General features: G+C 49.3%; 1 protein-coding gene across 2 annotated transcripts in view; it reads left to right on the top strand.

Annotated features, from left to right (window-relative positions):
* The window catches only part of TMEM131 (transmembrane protein 131), a 169,210-nt gene extending 157,791 nt beyond the window's left edge, over window positions 1-11,419 (top strand). The window contains exons 34-41 of one of the 2 annotated variants that reach the window (XM_043467855.1): window positions 3,656-3,780; window positions 3,964-4,113; window positions 6,407-6,527; window positions 7,228-7,349; window positions 7,449-7,545; window positions 8,331-8,428; window positions 9,022-9,182; window positions 10,370-11,419. In XM_043467855.1, the coding sequence (XP_043323790.1) occupies window positions 3,656-3,780; window positions 3,964-4,113; window positions 6,407-6,527; window positions 7,228-7,349; window positions 7,449-7,545; window positions 8,331-8,428; window positions 9,022-9,182; window positions 10,370-10,654 (1,159 nt within the window). In that variant the 3' untranslated portion in view covers window positions 10,655-11,419. Of the gene's footprint in view, window positions 1-3,655; window positions 3,781-3,963; window positions 4,114-6,361; window positions 6,528-7,227; window positions 7,350-7,448; window positions 7,546-8,330; window positions 8,429-9,021; window positions 9,183-10,369 lie in introns of both variants that reach the window. The other variant, XM_043467853.1, reaches the window with a different exon arrangement.
* The last annotated feature ends 4,539 nt before the right edge of the window (window positions 11,420-15,958 follow it).

The following is a 15,958-nucleotide window of genomic DNA, read 5'->3' as shown; positions in this document are numbered from 1 at the left end:
CTGGAGAAGGGCACGGCAACCCACTCCAGTATTCTTGCCTGAAGAATCCCACGGACAGAGGAGCCTGGCGGGCAACAGTCCATGGGGTTGCAAAGAGTCAGACACAACTGAAGCGACGCAACACACGGCACATACATTCTTACCTTAAAAAAAAAACTGCTCAGGGCAGATATGACCACCAGACAGTTGCCACGAAATAGCTCCCGTCCACTCCCTGGGCCGGAGTCCTTGGGCCCCACAGGGAGGGCGCCCTACAAAATGTTTTCCCAAGGAAATGAATGATTTGAACTATTGGGTTATTATTTCCTAAGGTTACTTCATACTTTGATTAAACTTTGGGTCTAATAAACTAATCCTGGTGTTAGAGTTGTTAACAGTGCCCTACTAGTTCATCGTATAAGATGGCCATCTGCTTGGAAGCCAGTATTGACCTTCTTCTCTGATAAGTGGGCATCAACCCATGAAGTTGAGGGAATTATGTATAAATTAATAAAGGAAGACATGGTTTGTTGTCATCAGAACTGACCGCAGCTTTGCAGAAAGTCTGTTCTTACTCGGATTCTAGGAATAAAGCTTGAACTCTGCAAAGACACCAGTAAACTGGACTCTGTCCCTAGATTATACAGCTTAACTCGACAGGGCCAGCTTGTCCTGTAGAACCAGAAGCTAATCAGAAATTAGTGATTACTGCAGAAAAATTTAACCTTGTCCCTGAACTTAAGAAGCAACACGGTACATGGCAATATTAGTAATGGAGTATTTATACTTAAAGTTACCCTTTTGTGCAAAATGTTAGTTGAAGTGGCCTAACTACACAATTTGTTGAGAACCATCTGACCTGCGGAATAGTGGCTCGTGCACTTGACTGCCCTGAGGGGAAATCAGCCTGAGGCACTTTGGTGCTCATATTCTGGCGCCCCAAGACAGGAATAACAGCCCTAGTCAAGTGACTAGAAATTATTCTTCTAGGCCCTTTTCAGGCTTAGTTGACTGATCAGATGTTTTAAAGTGTTGTTCAGTCCCTAAGCCATGTCCAACTCTTTGCCACCCCGTGAACTGCAACACGCCAGGCTTCCCTGTCCTCACTATGTTTTTAAAGTAAATGAGGCTAAAAAATCCAAATTATGAAAAACCCTAATTTTTACACATCCTGAGATCTTGTGAGAATGGAGTGTTGTGCTGTCATTGTTAGGATCATAAGTTTAAAAGCCCAGCTTCTGAGGATTATCTTAGTGAAATCAGTCCAGAGGTGACTGTCACCATAGGGACACCGTTCATTCTCCTTGACACCCGAGCTCAGAATATTTAAAACAGATTGTACATACGCATTAATCTTCTCATCCTTCTTCCAGTGACTTCTGTTGTATTCTGATCTTTTTAGGAAGTCAGTTGTCTGTTAGCAGATTTGACTTTGAGGATTTGTGAAAGACTTCACTTGATGCCCCGACTCTGCAGGGGGGGGTATTGAGGGAGTTTTCTGGTATTCCCAGAGCCAGAGCTGCCCACTCTACAGCCCCCAGTCAGGAGGCAGAGTGAGAACTCACATTTTTAAAGATTTTATCTATTTATTTGGCTGCACCAGGTCTTAGTTGCAGCATGTGGGACCTAGTTCCCTGACCAGGGATCAAACCCGGGCCCCCTGCATTGGCGCACAGGGGCTTAGCCACTGGACCACCAGCGGAGTCTCAGCTCATGTCCTCTTGATGTGTGTAGTTAACAGCGATCATTACCAGAAGGCAGTTTACGCAGTATGCTCTAAATTGTCTTTTTAAATTGTCTGTCAATCATAAATAGAAAGCCAGGTTTATAGAACTGTAGCCTTAATAGTCTCACCCATAAACACTGCATTTTTTCATGTCAGTTTGTTAGCCCACCTAAAATTCTACTCATTTGGGTGAACTGAGCCCTTTGGATTTTGGGTTAGCCTTTATACTAATTCCAAATGTAACAACAATTTATGATAGAAAATTTGTGAAATACAAAGAAACAAAAGAATGAAAAGAAAGTGACCTTTGACCAACTACCTTATATAATGCTTATAAAGCACCTCTGTTAAAATTTGTTTATGAAATCATGCTTTATATGCTACTGTTCTATCATCTGCTTACCTTTTTGAAAGGAGGGGGGCATGTGCTAGTGATGGACACTGGGGTGCCATTAGATATAGAAAGTCTGAGCTATCCTCACGTTTGCAGTCTGATGTGAACTAGCTTGGTGAATGGTGCCAGGCCCAGAGCCCAGCAGAAATCTGCTACCCCCTGGGAGGGTGAGCTCAGAGGGGTAGTGGAAGGAGGATGTGTCGCTTTAAGAACCTGAAGGTGGGGCTGGGAGGGGGTGGGGGGCAGAGTGCTGGGTTGGAAAGACACCCCCGGAGGCTGGGGCCGCAAGCACACTTAAGGTGGAAAATACCAGACACTGCCCACTTTAAGAGCATTTGTATTGATCGGTGAGCTCTGTGAAGTTTTCTGTTGGAAAGCCAGCTATCAGCTCAGCCTTGAACCGGCAGCTTTGCGGCCGTCACCAGGAGCCCACTGATGATTTTTGGAGTAATTCTTGTAAGGGGCCACCGGGTTCCCTCAGCTGAAAGGCGTCCTTTTCTTGGGCCGCATCAGCCTAGCTCCTGTCAATGGAGAGGCCTCCGTTGATCTTGGTGGGCAGCACGGAGGCGACTTTGTGGAGGTTTTTATGGTTCATGCGTTTCCATTGTTCACCGTACTGCCTTATGTGGGCCATCGCCCTGGGTCATTTCTCAAAAAGATCACTTCTCTCTCGGCAGACTTCTATGTTTTCTTCATTGGGCTGTGAAAATTTAAAAATAGCCCTTAAAACTTAAAGTTGTCTCCCGTTTTGCCTTGCTGACAGGAAGTTCAGGGCCAATTAATTGTCCTATTTATACATGTTTATTATGTTAAGCTTACCTTTTAATATTTTAGAAGTAGTATACTCTAAATAGATCAGTGAAAATAATATTTAAGTTTTGGCCTAAGATGAACCCTGAGTTCAAGAATAGGGAATATTTATCCTACCCACTTGGCCTAGACCTTAGGCAAATAAGAGCCCTGCCGCCCTGCCATGGGCTTCGAGGGATTGGTAGGTCACCCAGGAACTAGCCCTGGTGAACTTAGCCCTGGTTCACTGCATGGTGTCCGTGGGAAAATGGGTTCAGAGTTTTGAGTCACTGAACCTTTGACAGTTCTAAGTCTGAGACCTTTCAGAGTCTCCATATTCAAGAGTCCTGCAAGCAGTCCACACGTTGGGTGAGGATCTAGGTGCTGGGTGAGGAGGCTTCAGGTGGGGTGAGACTCGCTCACAAGCAGAATGACTACACTTAGCAGCTCCTACAAGGCTAGTTTGTACAAACAGTTTCCTACATCTTACCTAAGGTAGGTGCTCCAACCCGTTACATATTATTAAACAATGGACCTCAGTTCCCTGTCTGCTGTCACAATAGCAGAGGGTAAATCTGTCCATGTCTTCTGAGCAGCATTAGAAGTGCTTGGAAGGCGGCCAGCCCTCAGGACAGTGGGTGGATGATGCATCAGGAGGCCAGATGAGTCAAAGAAGCCGTTGAAATTGTAGCCGGATCAGTGACTTCTCCTCTCAGCTCTGAAACAAAGCCTTGTGTTTGAATGTCCCATCCGTGGTTGTCTTTCAGTTCTTTAGAGCTACCGTATACTGCCCCCTTGGAAAGTAAACAGCGCCGAAATCTCCCAACCAAGATTCCTCTTCCAACTACATTGACCAGTGGATCCAAACCACGAAACTCCCAGAAAACAAAAGGTATTTTCCTTTCTCATCGTACAGGTGATCTAATGATTCATTGTATTAGTAGTTGTTGGTTGTGAGTTCACAGTAATCAGGAGTCGTCAGGCATAGATGGATTCTCATTCTCATCAGGTTTTTTGAAATTGGCCCGAATGGGATGATCCTCCATCATGGCTTTCTTTTCTGAATTCTGGACAGGTACAAGTAAGTTAGTGGATAGCAGGCCACCTGCCCTTGCAAAGTTCCTCCCAAACAGTCAAGAACTAGGCAACACCAGCAGCTCAGAAGGCGAAAAAGACTCTCCCCCACCAGAGTGGGATTCCGTGCCTGTTCACAAGCCCGGCAGCTGTAAGTATGGTGCCCCCCACATGCGCAGCGCATCCGGGTCTGGGCGGGAAACCTGCAGGGCATCTCGCCTCCAAAGGAGGCCGAGGGTCTGTGTGCTGGAGCCGGTGTGTAGCAGCCAGCAGACACACTGGTAAAAGTCTGCGAGTAGTTAAACTGGGGTGATGTGATCGGCCGTAGAGTGAATGTTCACAGCAGAGCAGGCTGTTCAGGAGCCGCTTCGTCACCCCCGGCTTCCCTCTGTACGACACGGGAAGTTCCAGTGGGGCAGTGAACCATCCAGAGAGGCGCTCAGCATCCCAGTACCTGACTAGTTTCTCATATGTTTACAGCGTAACCACTCTTGTAAGGATTCACTTTGCTCCCAGTTTACCACATCTTCTCCGTAGACAACCTGTGTGAAGGTGTGTGAGTTTTCTCACCAGTTTCCTGACCTTGTCCCCCGGGTCTGGCCTGCAGGAAATCATGACAGGAGCACTGTCTCCTCGAATAGGGTGGAGGCCCTCAGGCTCTAGATACATAGGACCTGGAAGAGGAGAGACCAGCGCAGCAAGGGCCTGGGCGCAGGGCCTTGGTGATCAGTCCTGCAGCGGTGATCTGTCTACACTCAGCCACCATATTGCAGTGACTCCATTGGGCCCATTTGTGCCAGGGGGAAATCGGGGGTGAGCACCAGGTTTGAGGTCACGGGGCTTTAGAGAAGAGGGGTGGTTGGAGGCCAGTGAGTTGAATGAGGGCGAAGAACTTGGGCGAGGTGGGCGTTGAGCACAAGCCTGTGTACATTCGCCCTGGAGAGAGACACTTCCTGGGTTAAAACCTGCAGCCCCATATTTGCTGTGAAACTTTCTGGAGCCTTTTTAGTACTTTCTTCTTGCCTGAGATGAGGGAGAAAGTCCGAAATCCCTGGTCATTCAAGAAACAAGTTGAACGAGTCTCTGGGTCGTCCCGGGGTCCAGGCTGCTGCTTTCAGGCCCTTAGATCCCCTCTGAGGTTTCAGCAGAACACTGGTGCTTGGGTTTTACCCTGTGACAGGGGCCATTTCCCCGCAGAGGAAGCTGCGTTTCAGTGTAGGGAGTAAACTCCGTGTTCCCAGGGAGCCGGTTTCACTGGGCTGTGTGAAGCCCAGCAAGGCCTGGGGGTATTCTGCAAGGAGGAGGTGTGGGTGTCAGGTCAGCAGGCAAGGAGGGGAGATTCTTCCAGCGAGCAAGGGTGAGAGGGGCAGGTGGGAACGGTGGGTGAACAGGTGCCGGCCCCATGGGGGAAGCGCGGGCAGAGTGCACAGCTGAAGATGGGAAAACTAACTCGGGCTTCGAAGGGTAGGGGCTTTGTGTGGAGGTTCCGATCCAGGGCCTGGACACAGCCAGGATCATGTGAGCTCACTTGGGCCCCCCAGCCCCTTGCCTGTTGGGAGAAGCATGCAGTGCTAGAGGGAAGGGGAACCACCCGCAGAGCCAGCTTGATTCTGAAAGTGAGGGGTACAGGCCCTGCGGGTGGGAGGGGAGCAGAGCAGACTGTCCTTGCTCTGGAGGCTCGAAAGGCCGGCCAGAGGGACCAGGGGGCCAAAGCATGGAGCTGTGCAAAGCCTCCTGCACCGGGGAAGAAACGGGGTGGGGGATGCTAGGCCAGGGGGTCATGCCAGGGTAACTGGGCGAGTAGGGCCCCCCAGAGACTGAGCTTGCAGAGCCACGCCCTCTGCTCACACCTCGTGTCACAGCACCAGGGACACCTGACAGATGTGCAAGGCGGTACCTGTTTCTGAAAAGGTGTGTGTTTCCACTGAGTGAATGCAGACTCTATCTTATTTTCTGTTTAAAATTTTTAAAACAGCTGTGCTTTAAAGGGCAGCAGGAATAGAGTAGGAGTTTGTATCCTTGTAAGACAGGGACCAGGCGGGCCCTCAGGGTGCAAGGGTGCCCCTGGGAGAGCTGGGGGTGCTCTCCTGGCCCCACGCCTGTGAGGTTTGGGCCTGTGTGGCAGTCCAGGGTCTTCCAGGTCCAGGCAGAGACTCCACCTGCCCATCCACCAGCCTGAGGAGGGAGGGGACCTCACCCCCCCCGGGAAGGGCCTGCAGAGCCGGGGCACAGCGGGCGTTCCGGGAAAGGCAGAGAACAGAACACACATGTGAGCTGTCGGTTTTTCTTAGCGGAAGCACTTGAGTTAGTGCCTTGCTATCAGAATATCAAAAGCAACTATTTTTGAAGAGTAAAAACTGACAAGTCACAGTTGAGACACTTTTATTTTTAATTTGCAGCTGCAGATAGTCTTTATAAACTCTCTCTGCAAACCCTCAACGCAGACATCTTCCTGAAACGACACCAGACCTCGCCGCCGCCCGCCTCCCCGTCGCCGCCCGCCGCACCCTGCCCGTTCACAGCCCGGGGCAGCTACAGCAGCATCGTCCACGGCAGCCCGGGCAGGTGGGCTCCCTGCGCCGAGCTGGGACCCGCTCGGGGGGCCCTCAGAGGCTGCAGGCGGCCGTCCCGCCCTGCGCAGGCTCAGCCCCGCTCCCCACCCCTCACCTCAGGGCGGCCCCGTAGAGTCACAGTCTGGTTCAGGAGTCAGCTCCTGGTCCAAGAGCACATCCTTCCTGAATGAAGTCCCAGGAGCTGTGCTGAGAGTCGAGGAAACAGGTTTACGGGTCATTTGCTCTGACCCTGTGGCAGGTGAAGGTCGCGGTGACCAGGCAGGGCCTGGAAGAGCCGCGCAGACGGGAGGCACCGAGCCCGACCGACCGTCCGTGTGACTGGGGCCTTGGCGGTGTGCCGCTCACAGACCAGGGGCCTGCGCTGCCCCCACGGGCCGGTGTTGGCGCACTGCGCCGCCCTCCCAGCGTCTCTCGCCCCCCGCCGGCCCCATGCGGGGTGGCCGGGGCTCCTCGTCCGCGGGCGGCACGGGGACCCTGCAGCAGCGGTCAGCCATCCGGCGCTCCGTCTATAAGGGGCTGCCCCGCCGCGTTTCGTTCCCTTCTCCCCACGTCCCTGGCTCTCCACCTGACCGCACAGTCTCAGGCCTGGCCTGTTGGAGCCACGGCCCCCGGGACATGAGTCCCCGGGGCCACTGGGGTGGGGGGTAGTGCCAGCGAGGACTGAGGGGTGTCGCCTCGCTTCCTCCCCCCAGTGACTCTAAAGCAAAGCAGCCAAGCGGGAGCAAGCACAAGCTGACCAAAGCTGCTTCCCTCCCGGGCAAGAATGGCAACCCCACTTTCGCCGCAGTCACGGCTGGGTACGACAAGAGCCCAGGTGAGTGGCTGGCCTCAGACACCCGGCACCCCTGGCCTCGACCTGGGGGCACACCTGTGGCCCGGCTGCCTTCAGCTGACTCGGAGTCCGTTATTACAGGTGGGAACGGCTTTGCCAAAGTCTCTTCAAGCAAAACAGACTTCTCCAGCAGCCTTGGCATTTCACACACTCCCGTTGACAGCGACGGCTCCGACAGGTATGGCCGGCCTGCCTCAGTCGGGGTGGAGGCAGGTGGGCTTCTCGGGCCAGGTTGACATCTTCTAGCTGTGCGTGTGCTCTGGGGCCCCTCGGTGACAAGCAGATGTTTGGTGGTGGTCAGGCGCCTCTGTTAGGTGGGGGGCTCTGTTCCCCCCAGGCCCCCTGATGGGAGGAGGCACCCGCAACACAGCCCACCCCCGCGGAGGGGGACAGCTGTGTGTTCCTCCATCTAAGTCTCTTTTCATCCCTCTGCGTTGTCACAGTCATTGTGGAAGGGCTGTGACCTCATCATGAGAAACAAGAACCAAAACGTATTTGAGAGGAATGACACTGGAAGATTCCAGGCAGTTATTGTACACTGTCGCTCTTTGACCCAAAGTGGCCTGGGGGCATGCAGGGATTGCCTCGGTTCACTTTCCTGGATAAAATTCCAACAGTAAAATAATAAAAACTGCAAGTAGACTCCCAGTTTTACCTGCTTGATACTAACAAAATGAATCCTAGATTTGAAATAGTTTAATAAATCTTCCATCACCAAAAGGTAAACAAGGCAGCAATACCTCTTTTCTCTGCAGAAGACTTGCTCTGAGCCAGGCTCCCAGCCTGTGACAGAGTGGCCTGAGCTCTGAACCCTCCGTGGGATGGAGCGGCCTCCAGTTCTCCGCGTTTTAACATGCGAGCGCCCGTTGAAGCAGGGCCTCCCGTGTGCAGCTATGAGCGATGGATCTGTCTCCATTGACCATCACATTCTTGTGTGTTGCGTTTTTCTCTCCCAACATTCAGCTCGGGTCTGTGGAGCCCCGTGAGCAACCCCAGCAGCCCTGACTTCACACCCCTCAACTCGTTCTCAGCCTTTGGGAATTCTTTTAACTTAACTGGTGGTGAGTATTTAAGCCCTGGACCGTGACTGATGAGCCGTGGACAGACGGAGGGAGGAGACTGTGGTGGTCATCTGGTGGACGTGTTTGAAAGATGCATTCCACGTCAGCGCTATCAGGCAGCCGTAGGGCATGGGGCTGACTTCCGGGAGGCGGGTCTGTCTCTGCTGTCCTGGCCCTCAGACGGGTCCCTCCCCACACCCCTGCCCGAAGGTGCAGTGGGTCTGCTCCATGCCGTGGGGGTCCCCACTGGCTTATGTTCTGCAGAATTGACTTAAGAGCTTCAAGAAAGTTCTGTGTCTGAGAGGTGACTCCTGGCTACGCTGGAGCTTCTTGTTTTTCTTGCTGTTGAGAATTAGAGGCAGTGATGTGAGTTTCACATCAGCTGTGATGGTGTTTGCACTTGACGATCCAGTGAAAAGTGTGGGTGAGGTGTAGAGACCATGGGCAGGAGTCTGGGGAACCTCCCCACACCCCACTTTCAGTGGTGGGGGCTGCTCGACTGGGTGGGATGCAGACCCCTGAGAGGACACGCGACCCGCCCCGGGAGCACGGCTGGATCCAGCACACACTTGCCTTTGCTGCCTCACTTGCAGAAGTGTTCAGCAAGCTCGGGTTGGCGCGATCGTGCAATCAGGCCTCGCAGAGGAGCTGGAATGAGCTGAGCGGCGGCCCCTCCTACCTCTGGGACTCGCCGGCCACAGAGCCCGGCCCTTCCTGGCCAGCCAGTTCCGGCTCCCCGACCCACACGGCCACGGTGAGTCCTGGGCTTGCTCCGCCTGCCTGCTCAGGCAGCTGTCCCTGGGGTGATGCTGACAGAGATGAATGACAAGAGCAGCATGAAGGCATGGGTCAGCACGCTCACCGTGTCCACTGCTCTGTCTTCATGTCTGCCCAAGTGACCGGCAGTACTCTTCAGAGCCGAGATGGTCCAGAAGTTACAGGAGGGAGGCTGAGACGCTGAGGCTTGAGAGAGAGGCTTCTCTCATTTCAGCCTCTCCCAGCCTGTCAGTCAGACCACAGGGTGACCGAGGGCCCGTCTCGGGTGCCCCCACCTCCAGGCCAGACGGTGCCTGAGCATGGCACGTACCGGCTCCTGAGAGGCCCATGTCTCGAGCTTTTTCTAGGTGCATCTGTTTATTTCTCAGCTAAATGGTTCTGCAAAGATCATGCGCCACAAAAAGTAAATGATTCCTGGTTTCAGCTTTTACAAAATCATGACAGAAAAATAGGATCCCATTGTGATTACTTCTTCATCCTCAGGAAAACTCAATTAGATGTGCAAGGTTTAACAGTAGATATTTTAACTTCACTAGTTCCAAAGTTTGTCTTCACTCGTAATCATTCTGGCTTCAGTTTTACAAGCATCTTAACCATTCTTTTAAAATGGGGTAGAACTCTTTGAAACCTTGCAGGCCATTATTGCTGGGTCTTCCCTGGTGGCTCAGAGGGCAAAAGAATCCACCTGCAATGCAGGAGACTTGGGTTCGATCCCTGGGTTGGGAAGATCCCCTGGAGGAGGAAATGGCAACCCACTCCAGTATTCTTGCCTGGGAAATCCAATGGACAGAGGAGCCTGGCCGGCTCCAGTCCATGGGGTCACAAAAGAGTCTAAGCAACTAACACTATCGCTTTCTTTTCATTGCTGGTGCAGCCTGTCCAGCTCCTCCATGTGGTGCAAAGGTGGCAGGGGCGGCTCACGGCCCTGTAAACTTCACCTTCAGAAACCGGCGGGCTGGACTCAGCCCACCAGCTGTGGTGGGCGCCCCTTTAGAATTTCAGAACCATCTGCTCAGTTGCTGAGGTGGCTACGTGTATAAAACATTCGTTTTAAAGGAAACAGTGAGAGGAACCTGTGTTCTAGCCCGTTTTTGGCATCAGCTTCACTTTGCCGTCCGCCCCCCTCACGTCTGACGCTCAGTGTCGTCTCTCTTGTCTCGTCAGCCCATCCTTGGCAGCACCAGCAGCCTGTGGTCGTCCACTCCGTTCAGCAGCTCCATCTGGTCCAGCAGCCTGCACAGCACCCTGCCCTTCACCAGCCCCGCCAGCGCGTTGCCGAGCATCGGCCTCATGGGCCCCGAGAGCGCCCCGGCACCTCACGCGCCCTCCGCCGCCAGCCCCACCGACGACCTGGGCCAGACCTACAACCCCTGGCGGATATGGAGCCCCACCATCGGACGGAGGAGCTCAGACCCCTGGTCAAATTCACACTTCCCTCACGAGAATTGAAATTAGGCAAAAAAAAAAGAAAAAGAAAACGGTGGTGGCCCCTGGTCTAGATCATGATGTGCCCGTTTCCGAGACATCTCGAAGGCTCTCCCGCTGTCGCTGCCCACGCCCCACCCTCCCCATCTCGCAGGGCAGGCTTATACCACTCGCTTCTTTCAGATCTTTCTTGCAATTATGATAATACGAGATTTGCTGTTGTGCTTTTAGAGAAAAGTCTGGACTCAGCCACAAACTCCAGTAAGCCCTGTACATCTGAAAACCTTACCTGTTATCAACTGTCCACCACCTGTCTTCCTCCCACCTCATCTATCTGTGTGAACACCAATTTGATATTACAGCTAAGGTGACAACTCGAGTTGATTTCAGAAGTCCTGGCATGTGACAGTTTTATTAAATTACCAAGGTTGGTTTTTTAATAATTTCACAATATTACATGCCAAGATCTAATTTTAAAAACGTATGAGGACTTTGTGCTGAAAAATACAGAGTATTTTTTTAAAATAAGGCTGTCTCGGTTTAAAAGCAGATTACAGAAATGTTAAGTCAACTTTAAGAACAGTGAATGAATGTTAAAGCATTCGGTTGAGACCATATGCATTTTCTGTGCTGTTTGTACTTGAGGTATGTAACATTTGTATACCTGAATTTATTTTCAAGATAAACTGAAATGCACATCGCCAAGTCTTGAGATACAAGATTGAAGGTGTATTTCTTAAAAATACAACTTTATGTTGTACTTTGAAATAAATGATGCTTTTTTCAAAAGCCTTGAATTTGTTGTGTGTCTTTTTTTTTAAACACAGAATATGCATATGTTTCATTCTATCAGTGCCTCATTCTGTGGAGTTGGGCTTACTGTGGCTGTAAGCTCTGTGGTCCAATTAAATTCTGAGTATTTCCATAGTGTTCCCTGAAGGACTTTGAGAAAAAAAAAGCTCACACATCTAAAAAGAAGTGTTCGACCCTTTTCCAGTTTTCATATTCGCACAGCTCCTCCAGATGGTGCCTGAAAGACCACACAGTTCCCAGGCCAGTTCCCCGGGCCGTAACACACGAGTTTGGTTTAATTTCTCAGAAAGTGCTGCCTGCCTCAGCAGCCTTCTCGTCATCCTTTTCCTGGCCTGTAAAGCCAGCCTCTGCTGGGGTAACCAGAGATGCTAAACGTGAACATTCTGTGAACCACAGAGAAATCCAGCCTTTCCCATGAAGGTCAGAGTGGCCGAGCTGAAGCATCGTCCGGAGAGATTTTGAACCTGACCTTTTCTGTCCTCTGTCTGAGACTCGACACCAGCTTCCTGTCCATTCAGAGCTCAGGCGTGTCAGGCTCACAGAAGACCTGGGCCTTGGACCTGCGTCTGCCTAGCAGGCGCTTCTGTGTGCAAGTGCAAAATCAAGACACAGTTAAGGCTTGGGGTTCTTTCTACACCAAAGCAACTCATAAGATGTTACAAAGCCACTGAACCACTGAGCTTCACACAAACCCTAGTTTACAGAAAGAAAAGAAAAGTTTTGTTGGCAAACCTTACCTCAGTCAGTATCTCAGGGATCCTAAACTTGCACCTTTGGAAGAATCACCTGAAACTCCCAAATGCCTTCTTTGACCCCACAGGGCCCTCATCCTCAGGCTTGAGAAACACGTGGAAAGGGGAAAAGCACAAAGAGTTTGCTGTTACCTGGGTTTTTCAGATAATTTGGGGCAGGTATTTGAGAGGCAACCCTACTCATCAACCAAACCCAAACCTTTGACCAGATCCAGCCTGACAATTTACCTGCAAAACCGGGTAGCATAGCAGTTTGCTTTGTACTAGGCCAAGGCTGAGTTTAAAAGTTTGTAACAGGGGCTTCCCTGGTGGCTCAGAAGGTAAAGAATCCACCTGTAAAGGCAGGAGACGTGAGTTCAGTCCTTGGGTTGGGAAGATCCCTCCTGGAATCCCCTGATACAGAAAGAATTTTAATTTACCCTTATTTTATGTCAGTGGAGAACAAAACATGCAGATAGTTTTCGATGATAGTATGTTTTTGCCATCTCAAAATTTTAGAGTAATTGAAATAAGTACTCATAAAATATTAACTTGGCAATTTTTATACTTCTGTCTAGAAGGAAGTCTTATGTCTGAAGGAAAAAGTACAGGTTGATTACTGTTATGAGTCATAATTAATGTAGATAGTGATACTAGGTGCAATAATACAGAAACTTCAAGTTACATGCACAGGATAACAGAAGATGTGATTGTCTTGATTTTTTAAAGTTAAAATTCATCTTAATAATTTGATACAGTGCTAACACTGAAAGGTTAATATTTTAAAGCTACAGAAAAACTCTAAATTATCTACTTTATGTCTGTGTGTGCTCACTCAGTTGTGTCCAAATCTTTGTGACCCCATAGAGTGTAGCCCACCAGGCTCCTCTGTCCATGGCTTTCCCAGGCAAGAATACAGCAGTGGGTTGCCATTTCCTCTCCAGAGGGTATTCCCCCCAGGGATTGAACCCGAGTCCCTTACATCTCCTGCATTAGCAGGCAGTCTTTTTTTTCTTAATTATTTATTTGGAGGATAATTACAACATTGTGATGGCCCCTGCCATACATTAACATGAATCGGTCACATGTGCACGTGTTCCCCACATCCTGAACCTCCCCTCCACCTCCCTCCCCACCCTGTCCTTCTAAGTTCTCCCAGAGCACTAGCTTTGGGCACCCTGCTTCACGCATCGAACACACGCTGGTCATCTACTTTACATATGGTAACGTATATGAAAGGGAAAGTCGCTCAGTCATGTCTGACTCTGCGACCGTATGGACTGTAGCCCGCCAGGCTCCTCTGTCCGTGGAATTCTCCAGGCCAGAATACTGGAGTGGGTAGCTGTTCCCTTCTCCAGGGGATCTTCCTGACCCAAGGGTCAAACCCAGGTCTCCTGCATTGCAGGCATATTCTTTACCAGCTGAGCCACCAGGGAAGCGGTAAGGTATATGTTTCAATACTATTCTCTCAAATCATCCCACCCTCGGGCAGGCAGATTCCTTACCACTAGTATCTATATATCTATATATACTTAAATGCATACAAATAAATGTATATTAATCCTTTTTACATTTGGCTTATGTAAATAATGTACCAAAGGAGTAAAATTAATATTTGGGTTTTTTAATGTGAGATGATTTGGTAAGTATATCAAATGAAGAGACTAAATTGTTAACTCTCAGTACTTTTTTAACATACACTTAATTTTGTTGGGGCATAGGCTTGGATTACCATGATATTGAATGGTTTGCCTTGGAAATGAATAGAGATCATTCTGTCGTTTTTGAAATTGCATCCAAGTACTGCATTTCAGACTCCTTTTCATTATAGGGGACAGGAATGCAAAAGTAGCAAGTCAAGAAACACCTGGAGTAACAGGCAAATTTGGCCTTGGAGTATGGAATGAAGCAGGGCAAAGGCTAATAGAGTTTTGCCAAGAGAACGCAGTGGTCATAGCAAACACCCTCTTCCAACAACACAAGAGAAGACTCTACACATGGACATCACCAGATGGCCAACACCAAAATCATATTGATTATATTCTTTGCAGCCAAAGATGGAGAAGCTCTATACAGTCAGCAAAAACAAGACCTGGAGCTGACTGTGGCTCAGATTATGAACTCCTTATTGCCAAATTCAGACTTAAACTGAAGAGAGTAGGGATAACCACTAGACCATTCAGGTATGACCTAAATCAAATCCCTTATGATCATACAGTGGAAGTGAGAAATAGATTTAAGGGACTAGATCTGATAGACAGAGTGTCTGATGAACTATGGACGGAGGTTCGTGACATTATACAGGAGACAGGGATCAAGACCATCCCCATGGAAAAGAAATGCAAAAAGGCAAAATGGTTGTCTGAGGAGGCCTTACAAATAGCTGTGAAAAGAAGAGAAGTGAAAAGCAAAGGAGAAAAGGAAAGATATTCCCATTTGAATGCAGAGTTCCAAAGAATAGCCAGGAGAGATAAGAAAGCCTTCCTCAGCAATCAGTGCAAAGAAATAGAGGAAAACAACAGAAGGGGAAAGACTAGAGATCTCTTCAAGAAAATTAGAGATACCAAGGGAACATTTCATGCAAAGATGGGCTCAATAAAGGACAGAAATGGTATGGACCTAACAGAAGCAGAAGATATTAAGAAGAGGTGGCAAGAATACACAGAAGAACTGTACAAAAAACATCTTTACGACCCAGATAATCACCATGGTGTGATCACTCACCTAGAGCCAGACATCCTGGAATGTGAAGTCAGGTGGGCCTTAGAAATCATCACTAGGAACAAAGCTAGTGGAGGTGATGGAATTCCAGTTGAGCTATTTCAAATCCTGAAAGATGATGCTGTGAAAGTGCTGCACTCAATATGCCAGCAAATTTGGAAAACTCAGCAGTGGCCACAGGACTGGAAAAGGTCAGTTTTCATTCCAATCCCTAAGAAAGGAAATCCCAAAGAATGCTCAGACTACCACACAATTGCACTCATCTCACACGCTAGTAAAGTAATGCTCAAAATTCTCCAAGCCAGGCTTCAGCAATACATGAACTGAGAACTTCCAGATGTTCAAGCTGGTTTTAGAAAAGGCCGAGGAACCAGAGATCAAATTGCCAATATCTGCTGGATCATCAAAAAAGCAAGAGGGTTCCAGAAAAACATCTATTTCTGCTTTATTGACTATACCAAAGCCTTTGACTGTGTGGATCACAACAAACTGTGGAAAATTCTGAAGGAGATGGGAATACCAGACCACCTGACCTGCCTCTTGAGAAATCTGTGTGCAGGTCAGGAAGCAACAGTTAGAACTGGACATGGAACAACAGACTGGTTCCAAATAGGAAAAGGAGTACATCAAGGCTGTATATTGTCACCCTACTTATTTAACTTCTATGCAAGTAACATCTATGAGAAACGCTGGGCTGGAAGCAGCCAAGCTGGAATCAAGATTGCCAGGAGAAATATCAATAACCTCAGATATACAGATGACACCACCCTTATGGCAGAGAGTGAAGAGGAACTAAAAAGCCTCTTGATGAAAGTGAAAGAGTAGAGTGAAAAAGTTGGCTTAAAGCTTAACATTCAGAAAACTAAGATCATGGCATCTGGTCCCATCACTCATGGGAAATAGATGGGGAGACAGTGGAAACAGTGTCAGACTTTATTTTTTTGGGCTCCAAAATCACTGCAGATGGTGACTGCAGCCATGAAATTAAAAGACGCTTACTCCTTGGAAGGAAAGTTATGACCAACCTAGAAGCATATTAAAAAGCAGAGACATTACTTTGCCA

The sequence above is a fragment of the Cervus canadensis genome, chromosome 5, assembly GCF_019320065.1.
Source record: "Cervus canadensis isolate Bull #8, Minnesota chromosome 5, ASM1932006v1, whole genome shotgun sequence".
NCBI lineage: Eukaryota > Metazoa > Chordata > Mammalia > Artiodactyla > Cervidae > Cervus > Cervus canadensis.
This window is presented reverse-complemented; position numbering and strand designations above follow the sequence as displayed.